General features: G+C 32.5%; 1 protein-coding gene and 1 pseudogene across 1 annotated transcript; both read left to right on the top strand.

The window, feature by feature from the left end:
- The first annotated feature begins 3,341 nt into the window (after positions 1–3,341).
- On the top strand, positions 3,342–5,927 carry LOC118056672 (uncharacterized; annotated as a pseudogene).
- A 3,161-nt stretch (positions 5,928–9,088) lies between these two features.
- Positions 9,089–11,361, top strand: LOC118056664 (3-ketoacyl-CoA synthase 11). The gene is made up of 2 exons (XM_035068944.2): positions 9,089–9,980; positions 10,411–11,361. Exons 1-2 carry the CDS (start codon positions 9,201–9,203, stop codon positions 11,191–11,193), a joined length of 1,563 nt encoding a protein of 520 aa, XP_034924835.1. The 5' UTR covers positions 9,089–9,200; the 3' UTR covers positions 11,194–11,361.
- The last annotated feature ends 1,814 nt before the right edge of the window (positions 11,362–13,175 follow it).

Raw genomic sequence — 13,175 nt, 5'->3', positions numbered from 1 at the left:
GTAAACAATTCCAAAGGATCAATGGTTGAGTTTTTAGGATTTTTGACATATTATAGTGTGTCTCACGAGATATAAAATGTATGGGTGATGAATTGAGAAAATATAAAAATTACTCCTATCACGTAAATGAAGATTTATCACGCTTTTGATTGAAATTATTAAAGTTAATCTAAAATTATTTGTAAACTTATTTTTAAACATTGTGTCAAAATTTTAATAATCATTTAATAGATTTGTATGAAAATCCCAAGGATGTAATCAAGTTAAAAAAAAAAAAAAAAAACCATTTTAGTTAAAATATATATATATATATATATATATATATATATATGTATATAAAACCCATTGTATCCCTAATAAATAAAGCAGCAACATGGAAGACTATTCTTTGGTGCGTGCATCTTCCATTTGGCGTCTTAGTGTTGGATTCTCCGAATATCTATTAATTGATGTTGGTACTAAAATCGTTGACTATAGCACTAGCCAATGACGAGTGGAATTCATTGTTACTTTTCTCGTGAATCACTATTGATTTTAATAATATTTTTTTTAAAAAAATTATTTTTTTAATTTTATTACTTAATATTAAAAAAAATTATCTTAATTTCATGACCCGAATCACAAGTTTAACCAATTAACTTGAGTTTTTTTTCTCAATCTCATCCTTCCATATCTGGTTTATTTGTAATAAGTTTGATAATTCTTATTTATTTATTTTTTTATAAAATTATTTTAATCTCATTATCATAATCATGAGTTTGAAAAGTTTAACCCAAGTTGACTCGTTTTTTTAATTGTTTTTTTTATTTTATTATTCCAATACTAAGTTGATTTAGAATTGAGCTTTATAATTTATTTTAATTTGTTTTTTATGAGGTTATCTCCACATAATTCGAGTTATTGGTTAAACATGTTAACTTAGGTTGACTTAAGTTTTTTTTATTTTTTCTTATTAATTTTTTTTTTAATTTCATGATTTGATTTGATTTGATTTAACAAGTTAATTCAGGTTAATCTGTGTAAAAACCTCGATTAAAATTTCCTGAATATTAAAATATTAACCTGGAGATAGAATCAGTTAATTTAAATAATGAAATTAAAAATATAAATACACACACCCCAAGTTGCTAGCAAAAAAAAATACCAAACTAAAAGGGATAATATGTAATTATCTAGAGATAAGACTATTAAAAGCCTTAATCTTTATTTTTGTATAAAGAAGAGGGGGGGGGGCATGCATGAAAACTTAACTGGATTTGAGAGAGATTGGTCTTGGTAGTGGGGAAACAACATCAAAGCAAGAATAAAATAATAAAAAAAAGGAAGAAGAATTTAGAAAATAAAATAAAAAGGGTTTAGAGCCAAAGAGAGAAAAGAGAGAGCACCCAAAAAATTCGACTAATTAAGGATCGAAACTCTCTTTATCACTAGGTAAAGGGTTTTAAGTTTGATTTTGTAAGTTATATTGAATTTGATTTAGAATTGATGTTTTAATTGTAAATTATAGGTTAAGGTTCATGAGAAAATTTAAGGGAAATGAGAAATTTATCTTGTTTGATGAAATCAGGATGGAAAATGATGAAAACAACTTAAAATAATGACTAATTAGAAAAAAAAATCTAGTGCTGTAAAGAATTTGGTGTCGACCATAAGAAGAAAAAATTGAGAAAGTTTTTTAAAGAAATGCATGAATATTATTTAGTCATAATTATCGTAACTTGTGTTGAAACATGAAGAATGAAATGAAATGAAATAGAAATTTTATGTTTAATGGTAATGGAAAGACTTGACTTGATTAAGCTTGAATTATGAATGTTTAGGTTATGGGAATTATGGAATTTTGCAATAAATAAATAAATAAATAAATAACTTGCAATATTATGATCAAGGAATATTACAAAATTTGGGTAGAAAAAAATAATTGCATTGGATTGTGAGAAAAATGAATTAAAAAAATTAATTTTGCTATATGTTAGAATAAAGAAATTGGACAACTTAATTGTGTAATTTTGAGTCGGACTTAGGACTTAATAGTGATTAAAAATTGAAATAAGTTATACATGAAAGTCGAAGTGAGGATGATATCTTTTTAACAAAATTAACCTTGCTTAAATCGAAGTTATAAAACTCTGGATATAAATTAAAAACCAAAGGAAGGTTGAACTAAAATTGACTAAATAATTTTGACGTTACAATTAAAAATAGTCTTAGATGTGTCGCTGAAAAAAATTGACTTTCTTCCTTTGTTGTGAATCTGTAGCCTGTATTTTAATTTTTAAAAGAAATAAACTATACATAAAACTAAAATTTTAGTCTTTGTTATGTTTTAAGTAAGGATTAACTTAAATATATGGAATAGTTTTGTTATATTAAATTAAGAAATTAAATGATGGTCTACTGAGTTAAAATGTGAAGCAACCAAGGATGAAATAGAAAATGATATTATTCATGTTGTTACAAAAGATATTGCAGGATCCATTCAGCAGCAAGACATTGGTTTACGCTCCTAGACTTCAGATAGGTTTTTGACATTTCACAACTAGAGCTTTATTTAATTGTGTTTGTAATTCTTTCTTAAATGAAAAGCAGTCCTGATTAATAAGCAATAAATTATTGAAAAAACTAATTACCCTAGTAAATGGGACTAGTGTCATGATTAATGAGCAATAAAAAAATTAGTTATCCATGCAAATAAAACTAATGCCTTGGTTGATGGGCAAAAAAGAAACTAGTTATCCTGATAAATAAGACTAGTGTCCTGATCAATGGACAACTGAGAAACTAGCATCCTGGTTAATGAAACTATTGTCTTGGTTAATGGATATATGAAGATAATAATTTATTAGTTAATGGGATTGGTTTCCTAGCTAATAAGCAAATGAGAATTTGTTTTCCTGATTAATGGGATGATTCCTTGATTAAGGAAGTATTGGAGAAACCAATTCCTAGAATTATTAGGACTAGCACTTTAATTAATGAACAATAGAAAGAAATCATTAATATATAATTGAAATAAATGCCGGTTTCACAAGAAAAGATATTGTGTTCTTGATTGACATGTTAATATTTTTAGTGAAGCATCTTCCATTTAAAATAGTTGAACTTTAGTAGATTTCACGTGTATTTTTGAATTTTTGGAATTTGTATGATATTATAATAAAGATTATTTTTTAAAATATTTTTTTTTGGAAAATATATTAAAATAATATATATTTTTTTCATTTAAAAAAGGAAAACAAAATAGTTTATGGGTAGTGAATATACCTTACTAGAACTTAGTGAAAATTGTTGAAATAACACGAAGATAGCCACTGGGCCAATTGCAGCCCACAATTGGCCCATTTCCACATGAAATGAGGGACCGAAGCCACTCGCACTCTCCAATCCTTTCACGTATCCCCTCCGCTGTTCCTTTCATTCATCTATTATCCATAAACCCTTTATTTACCCTATTCCATCTCATCCCAGAGACCCGACTTTTTGTTATGTCAATGATTCAGATGGATCACAATTGAAAGAAAGTTTTCGGTATCTTGATAGAGAGAAAAGAAAAAAGAAAAATGTTGTCGTTGGGTACATCAAAGGGGATTTTTGGAGATTGATTCGGAGTTTATGTGACCGTTCCCATAGTTCTCATGTACAGCTTCGCTAGCAATACCAGCAATCTCCAGAAATTCATGGGAAATGTATGTACCAATGATACTGAGATTCTCTTTCCCTTTTTTCTTCATGTTCTCTCTCTCTCTCTCTTTTTATGAGATTTGTTATTCTTTCTTTCTTTCTGGCCTGCCCATGTCTCTGCAAACTATGCTTGAGTTAATGCCGCGATTAGGACAATGTTTAATATAATTCTCTACGCGCATTAGCTGCGATTATTTTCTGGTATTTATTTGTGCCTATTTTTCATGTTGCTGAGAAAAGAATTGCGGGCACAAGTTTCTTTTAGCTATGGAAGGAGTAGAGTAGACTTGAGGGTCTAAACGTGTCATTATCCATGATCAGTATCAACATTGATGGAATACCTCTTGTGGGTTCTGTTCTAGCAAGTGAGATACAAGACAGAGAGAATATGAAATATTAAGGGGAAAAACAATGAGGGTATAGTGCACAGAGGTAGGAGTACTTGTGACTGGGTTAAGACTTGGTATAGAAAGGGGGCTTTTGGTTTTGGACATCACATGAAGATTTTATTGTATTTTCATCAGGTCAGATCGAGGGCTAAGGATTCACTTTAAATGGTTGGGATTCAAAACTTCCATTGCAAGTTTTCTCGGCAGCAGCTTAAGATGGATGGGTATATGTTGGGGTGGTTAAATTGCTGGAAAAGATCTGGAAGAATTGTAAGTAGTCAAGGTTTATGTTGTAGTTTTTAAGAGTTGATAAATGTGGGAGGACATTGGATGCATCCTGGATGGTCCACGCTGTACCCAAGGCACTGTCTGAACATAATTCAGAAATGAAAAGTAAGCGCATGCACAAACAGAGAGAGAGAGGGTGGTCGGTGGTAGATCCTCAACTAAATTATGAAATATCATGTTTTCTTTGAAATCTTAGTGTCACTTGAAACTAAACTTAACCTAAAACTAGTAAGGGTTTGTTCTCCACAACAAAGTAACCAGTGCCTGTGTTGAACTTTGCTCGTGGAACGTGGCGGAAAAAACCTAAGCTGTAATGAATGACATTAGGTGATAATGGACAGGTATGATCCCTGGGTTACACCATATCCTTGACATCATTGTATTCTAGTTTGTGAGAGTTGAACATTTTAGGGCAATCACAAGTTTACATGATCTCAATTGAGCTGTAAGATGTGGCAATATGCACTTGATGCAATATCGCACCTAAAATTTTGCAGTTTTTTTTCTTCTGAAACTGTTTGTTTTCTTTGTTGGCCAAGTCCTTTCATGAGCATGGCCATCTGTCTTAAGTGTTTGTCTAAGGTGTGGCTCTGTTTTTTCTGAAATGCAATTTTGATCAATTCTTGTAATCGTCATATTTTGTTTTCTCTTTTGTGTGAAGCGTTCATACATAGTGTTCCCATCAAATACAGTAAGACCTCCATCACCAAAAGAAATGAGGGAAAGGGCTCGAGCATTGGGTCGCAGGAAGGATATCCATTGATGCTGACTGTAAGTCACCATTGTAGCCTCTCAGTTGTGCTCATTTCATCCATCGTTCGTACTGTTGGACACCAATATCCACATAGATTGAGGTACTCCTACATGCTGCGTGGACCTTTTGTTTATCATCTCAGATTTTAAGTTAGTAATGGAGGGAATTCATCCTCCACTTCTAAACACGGTCTTGAAGAACCAATTATATGTGTCAGGGACGTAACTTACAGACATCTTATTTTGATGGAGAAATTTATGAATCTTAGGTCCCAGAAAGAATTTGGGGGCTTCGTTATGGCGGGCTCTAAATTTCAGAGCTCAATTATGATTTGGTCGACTGGTTTTATCTCCTGACCAGAATTATTTGACAGTTTGGATATTGGCCCGAGCATGTAATAATGTGCCAGTGGCCAGTGACTCGGTACGGCATCCCGCCTTTCAGATGAAAAATGGGGCCCTCGTGTACGCGACCTCCTCGGGAGTTCTTGCTAATCTTATGCTTGGCAAGTGCACAAGTCCGAGATTTGACCCGCCTCAACTTGTTATGGGCCAAAGCGTTGCCCTAGGCCCGTTTTCAGCCCAAGTCCATATTAGAGTAAAGAGGGGGCGGGTTTTCTCGTGTATTTTCCGGGTAAAAACTCGGGTTAAAATTATCGAGACTTTCGAGTTTTCCTTTATTTGTTGGACGCTCGCCACCTAATAAAAATAAATAGAATGTGGGTAGGGGTTTCGTGCATGGAGTATTTCTTGCCTACCATGCCCAACAAGCTGGTGCTTGTGTCCATGCAGGGTGATAAATACGCTAGAACGGTATAAATATCAAAGGTGGTTGGTGGCTGCTGATTGGCTGGACGTTCAAACAATTAAAGAAGAAGTCTTGTTCTTGGACACGCAATTTCAAGAGAGAAAACACACGGCTACTTTTTCGTGGTCAAAAGGGCAAAAGCTCCGAAAAGCAGAGTAAACCCCACTACCCCCTGTTCATACTCCAATGCCGACCTAACAGTCTAGAAAGTTTGGAAGCCCTGCTGAAACCCTTTTTTTATATATTTTTTTTTAAAAATAAAAATATATTATTTTAATTTATTTTCAATTAAAAAATAATATTTATCACTTTGAAAATATTATTTTTTGATGGTTTTTATATTAGTATATTAAAACCATTAAAGAATACTTAAAATATTATTTTAATATATTTTTAATTGAATTATATTTTTTAAACGTATCCAAGAAATACAAAAATGCTGTAAATGACATTCTCCTACTACTAAATTTAATTTTATTTTTTTTGCTAAATTTGAGTTTGGTTTATATTTTTTAGATCGTTTTGATATGCTGTCAAAAATGATTTTTAAAAATAAAAAAAACATCATTGGCTGAAAGCAACCGCTGTCACACTGTATAGTGGTCAGAAGCCTATCCTAAAACCTGCCATGCCAAAACCTGGATCGCTAGCTAGATTATTGTTCAATTTACAAGCTCTATTTTTTTTTCTTTTTAATCAAGGTAGCCGGTTCACTCTATGTTTTGACTTCACCAGAAACACAGCTAAAAAATTAAAATTGGAGGGTAAATAAGAAAATAATTGATTTTTATGAATAAACATGAAAAAATTGAAGAGTGTGGTTAAGATTTTCAAAACTTAAGAATTAAATTATAAACTGGATTCACTAATGTAATACATTAAAAATGATGCTTTAAATCATGTGTGAAGATCACGCTATTCTCGTAAACAAAAGCAAGCTACTATAAGTCTCTTAATTTTAACATGTTTTTTTTTTATTTAAAAAATTTAAATTTTTTTAAAATATTTTATATTATTTTGATTTATCAATGTCAAAAATAAATTTTATAAAATAAAAAAATATTTCAAAAAAAACACCTTCTAATCAAGCCGGGCATTATTCCGGTTACCATATATGGTTGATCCAGATTCAGCGCGGACTCACACTTGAGTCCTATTTGTTTTTGTATTTCAAAAGTGTTTTTTTTAAAAATTTTAATTTTTTTAATTTTTTTTGTTTGAAATTAATTTTTTTTTCAGTGTTTTTAGATCATTTTAATATGTTGATGTTAAAAATAATTTTTTAAAAATAAAAAATATATATTTTAATATATTTTTAAATAAAAATATACTTTAAAAATAACTATTAGTTTTTTTTTTATTTCTAAATGTTACTTGTCGGAAAAAGAAAAAAAAAAAAAAAAACCTTTAATTTTACTTGGTATGCGCCATCTGTGAAGCTTCTGATGTGGTTTCATCTGGCTGGCATGGCTGAGACAAAGAGGGGAAATTGAAGTGCCCAAATTTCACGCGCTAGCCAGCCAGCCAGCCAAGGTTCGTAACTTCGGACTGCAGATAATGGTTCGCGCTATTTATGACACCACGCATGTGTCCTAGAAATAGAACGAACTTCTGTGGAAAAATTCGTAACACCGCGGGTTGACTACTTTTTCTTTATTAAAAAAAACTGTGTATGTAGGCAGTAGGCTCTTATGACATGTTTCGGCATATAAAAATATCTCCGGAATTCAAAAAGTTCAGGTGTATTTTTAATTAAATAAATAAAAATTTATTTATATAACAAAAAAATATTATTAAGCCCCATCCTCACCTAGCAAAAGTTAATAAGTTAAATAAGTAACTCGAGTCATGGACTCAATTGAGTTAAATTTTTTTTTTTATATATAATTTTATATAAATAAATCAAGAATTATTTATATATAAAAAAATATATTATCAAGCTTAATCCCCACCTACCCAAACTCAATTGAATTTAATTTTTTTAATATATATATTTTTTTCATTTAAAATAAATACTTATAAAATTAAAAATCAATAAAATATCAAAATGATTGAAAAAAAAAACCAAACCAAAACAAATTATATTACTCAATTAATAATCAATCAAATATTAATCATGAGATTGAAAAAAAAAAACAAATGCAATTGTAATGGATAAAACTAAAAAAAAAAACAAATTTCTCGAGCAACAAAATCCTAAAGTTCTTGGGCTTCTAGAAAAGGCCTAAGCACGCAGGCATGGAGTAGCCCATGCTTCTTGACCTTAGTTTTTAAAAAGTTTCTTAAAGGATGGGTTCACCCCTTAATGGTTTGAAAAAAGAGAGTAGGCAACATGATGCTAGCATTGTCTAAATTCCAACGACCTAAAATCTTGTAAAACATATATACATAGTCTCTAACAAATAAGAAATTTGTTCCCAAAACCACAATTAACCCAAAATAAAAATTATTTTTAGATTCAGATTTACCATTTCATATAAGTTTAAAGTGAAAAAAACATCATTTATAAACTTTTTCTAATAAAAGAAACCCATTAGCACCAAAATCACCCGTTTTGATTGTCAAAATCAATTTTAATCAATAATTTTTCTCTCCACCACTAAAATCTGGCCCTTTTCTCTTTCTTCTATGAATATGTGGATCAAAAAATAAAAAAAAATAAAGTTTGAGATTAAAATTGAATGTCAGTTTTTATAAACTTTTACTGATTAAAAATTTATAATTTGAAAAGTTGGAAGATAAAAGAATATGCTTAGTCCCAAGTTTAGAAATACCATTTTTTTTTTCTATCTAAATTCTGAATGAGAACACTGATGAACCCTTTGGCATATGGCCATCAGGGGAGAGGCGAAGTTCAAAATTAGATGCGTACAAGGAGACCTAATTGTATAAACAAAAAAGGGAAAAATACTTGTGTACAAAACTAATACCTGTATTTTCCTGGTTGGCAAATTGAATTCCATGGCGGGTTAACAATTAAAAGTTCGCTGGGGTAGTTGCATCCTCCCGAGTCCAACTCTCTCTTCTTTATCTATACCCATACTCTTTAAATCCCAACTCATCTCTTCCCTCTTTGCAAGCCATTTTTCTTTCTTCTCAATTATCACACAACAAAGCAAGCACACGTTCAAGTTTTTTTTTTTTTTTTTTCCTTTGTGCTAGCATTTCACAGAATCCCCCTCTCTATAGCTTTGTGGGTTCTCTTCTTTTTTGTTTAACCACATAAAAAGAGTAAGAACTCCAATTTGATTTCTTAGGCTATACATTGAAGTTCCAATAAAATGGCGGAGGATCAGAGCAAACAAAAACCGAAACCAGAATCAGTCACAGTTGATGCTGAGACGAAGAGAGACAGGCTCCCATACTTTCTCTTATCAGTTAGACTCAAATATGTGAAACTTGGTTATCATTATTTAATCTCTAGTGCCATGTATCTCTTGCTTGTCCCACTCCTATTCATTGCATCAGCTCATCTTTCAACACTCACTATCCGAGATTTTGTCCAGCTATGGAACCACCTCAAGTTCAATTTTGTCTCAGTAACTCTGTGCTCAGGTCTTGTAGTTTTCTTGGCCACTCTCTACTTCATGAGCCGTCCTAGAAAAATATTCTTGGTGGATTTTGCATGTTACAAGCCTGAACCTGCTCGAATGTGCACCAGAGAAACTTTCATGGAGAAATCAGGAGTAGCAGGCTGCTTCAGTGAAGAGAACCTGGCCTTTCAAAAGAAGATCCTGGAGAGGTCTGGTTTAGGACAGAACACTTACTTCCCCGAGGCTGTGATGCGGGTCACACCAAGGCCGTGCATGGAGGACGCAAGGAAGGAGGCTGAGATGGTGATGTTTGGAGCCATTGATGAGCTCTTGGCCAAAACTGGGGTTAAAGCTAAGGATATAGGTATTCTTATAGTGAACTGCAGTTTGTTCAACCCAACCCCTTCTCTCTCTGCTATGATAATCAATCATTACAAGCTTAGAGGGAACATATTGAGCTACAATCTTGGAGGAATGGGTTGCAGTGCTGGGCTTATTTCCATCGATCTCGCCAAGCAGCTTTTGCAGGTATGAAAAATCAAGCATCGTCCCTTTGTTTTGGACCAGAAAAAAGTAGGGTGATGCAATTTAATGAAACGGCTCTGTAATTAATTTGGTGACATCCACAAGCTGATGTCCAGCTGTTATTAGGCGATCGACCCATACCATCCTGAGTTCTTCGAATTAAAGACACGAGTTGTAATCTGATTAAAAATGAAAAGGTAGCAACGAGTGTTCGAACAACATAAATGTTAGTCCCATGCACACAACCACCTTAGGTCGGAAAATAGTTTCCCTCTCAAACTCTATCTTGTCGTTCACAGTAATGCATTTATAGCTTTGGAAACAGTTCATACGTCGTTAATATATAGGAAAAGAGGAAAGTACTACACAAAAACAAGAAAGTCCAATATTGCATCACCAATTAACTGATGGATTTTATCTTAATTAATTACAGGTGCTCCCCAACTCCTATGCCCTGGTGATCAGTATGGAGAACATCACTCTTAATTGGTACTTCGGCAATGACCGCTCCATGCTTGTCTCCAACTGCTTATTCCGAATGGGTGGTGCCGCAATCCTTCTCTCCAACCGACCATCCGATCGCCGCCGCTCAAAGTATCAACTAATCCACACTGTTCGCACACACAAAGGTGCCGATGACAAGTGTTACAATTGTGTCTTCCAAAAGGAGGATGACACCAAAAGAATTGGTGTCTCGCTTTCTAAAGACCTTATGGCTGTTGCGGGGGAAGCTCTGAAAACCAATATTACTACACTAGGGCCGTTGGTACTTCCCATGTCAGAACAGCTCCTATTTTTTGCAACTTTAGTAGGAAGAAAGATCTTTAAACTGAACATAAAACCATACATTCCTGATTTCAAGTTGGCTTTTGAACACTTCTGCATTCACGCTGGAGGGAGAGCTGTGTTGGATGAACTAGAGAAAAACCTTGAGCTCTCTGATTGGCATATGGAGCCTTCAAGAATGACTCTTTATAGGTTTGGTAACACCTCTAGCAGTTCGTTGTGGTATGAATTGGCTTACACTGAGGCCAAAGGAAGAATTAGGAAGGGTGATAGAACTTGGCAGATTGCTTTCGGTTCAGGATTCAAGTGTAACAGTGCGGTGTGGTATGCATTGAGGACGATCAATCCGGCAAAAGAGAAGAATCCCTGGATTGATGAGATTGACGATTTCCCTGTTCATGTGCCTAAAGTGGTGTCCATTGCTTCTTGAAGCTCGACAATTTCCCCTTTTCGGAGGGAGATAGTTATAATGTCAATTGATTACAACTCTTTTCTTTTCTTTTGATTTTTCTTTTTTGAGAATGGATTATCAATTGTTTTATGTAAGTGCAATTTATATGCAAGTGCAAGTGAAGACAATTAATTGTTTATGGTTAAATTCTGATTCTCTTCGTATTTTTATTGTGTTGTTAATCAACGAATGCCATTCATGTTCAAGATGGCTGAAAATCTGAACATTCTTTAATCTCTCTGTCTTTTTGTCTCTCGAAATATTTATCAAGCCTCTCAGCCTCTGTTGGATCTTTGATCTAGGAGAAAAGGAAATCGAAAAATAAAGAAAAGGAGCCTCTTGGATCATAACACCAACCCAAAGAAGATGGTTCCATTGTTTTTCTTTTTTTCTTTTTTTCTTTTTTGATAATTTCAACCAATTCTAAGATCCATTTGGGCTTATCTCAAAATCGAGCCATCCCATTAATCTCATCCATAGTTGTCAATTCCCAAATGCATTCTCGAGAATGCCAAGCATCAATTTGGTTGCTTGTCCTGTTTTCACATATATGATATGCATTCCCGATTAAGGCATTATTTACATGTATATTTCGTACAAGGAAGTGGCAGGGCATCAATTAGATTTGTTTTTATAAACATGATCTTCGGATTAATTTATATATATTTTAATTAATTTTATAAATCCTGAAATTAATAATTATATAAACTTTTAATAATCTTAAAATTTATATGAAATTCAAATTAACAACCTTTAAAATACAAAATTAAGACATGATTAATTAACCTACATCACATAGAATTACATAAATTGTTACATCAATTGGATTCTTGCACAGCTAAGGTGCACTGAAATTCGTTTTAATAAGAGGTAGGTGGGCATTGTTAACTTTGCTTGTATACAACTCCACCGCCGGAGGCTAAGTCAATTAAGCTTGAGGTAGGGCATGCGGTGAACCAAGCAAAGTGTCTTGTCAAATAAGTTAGAGGTTGGGTGCAAGTAAATCGATTTCCAACATAATTAAACTCTAAATGATCGTGGTTTACGAATCTAAATGGATGGCGACAGGCACACATTGACACCCTATTTTGCTTAAGATTACTTGCTTTATGTTCGTTCCGGGATTGAATATTAAAGACTAACATATGGGTTAGGTGTTGATGGTAAAATATTAATAGTATAAAAAAATATATTTGTAGAATGAAGTGTGAAGGATCTCTAGCATATGTGTAAAACCATATGCAATGATGAGTTCATTAAATTTAAATTAAATATAAAAAAGAAACTTAGGGGTTCAATGCTTTGCAAAGAGAGTAAAATGAGTCAATGGTTTGAAAAAATAAAAATAAAATAAAAATATACTTGAGGCAATTTTGAGGGTAAACTTCTCCTCCTTTCTAAATAAAACTTCCAAACAAGGTTAATAAGCATCCATATATTTAGGGTTCCAATAAGCATTATTATGTCATATTAAACTCGGAAAAATTCGATTAATTAAATACAAGGTAGGATCATTTTATTATTATTATTATTATTATGAATTAAGAGCATGATGTATTTAATATTAATAAAAAAAAAAGTGATTCTACCCATAACAAACGAGATCAATATTTTTTTTCTTTTAAAATGAATAACAAGTAAATAATATTTTGCTAAGTCTAATTCACAATCCAGACCTTTTATGACCTAACAAATCAAACTAAGATCCTAATTAGATTAGAAGTTGAATCCAAATGTATTTTATAGTTTTACTCTTACATTATTTCAATTAAAGATTTTAAATAAAACCTTATTAAAGAAAACAAGACCGAGGTTCAAACTCGGGGCCTGCGGTCCGAGATTTAACACTCTATGGGCTGGACTATTTAGAAAACAAAACGAAAGCTGGATCGGTATTGGCACAAGAGCTCACGTTTAAATGTAAAATTATGTTAATTATTCGAGATGCATCGCTCGATTCT

Source organism: Populus alba, chromosome 8, assembly GCF_005239225.2.
Source record: "Populus alba chromosome 8, ASM523922v2, whole genome shotgun sequence".
In the NCBI taxonomy this organism is placed as follows: Eukaryota; Viridiplantae; Streptophyta; class Magnoliopsida; order Malpighiales; family Salicaceae; genus Populus; species Populus alba.
Note: the sequence above shows the minus strand (reverse complement) of the source record. Positions and strands in the feature narration are given on the sequence as shown.

What these genes read in the sequence shown, in the direction of transcription:
- LOC118056664 (XM_035068944.2), top strand. Translation starts at nt 9,201, where the DNA reads ATGGCGGAGGATCAGAGCAAACAAAAACCGAAACCAGAATCAGTCACA. An exon ending in TCGCCAAGCAGCTTTTGCAG is followed by an intron (nt 9,981 to 10,410) that starts GTATGAAAAATC and finishes AATTAATTACAG; the next exon opens with GTGCTCCCCAACTCCTATGC.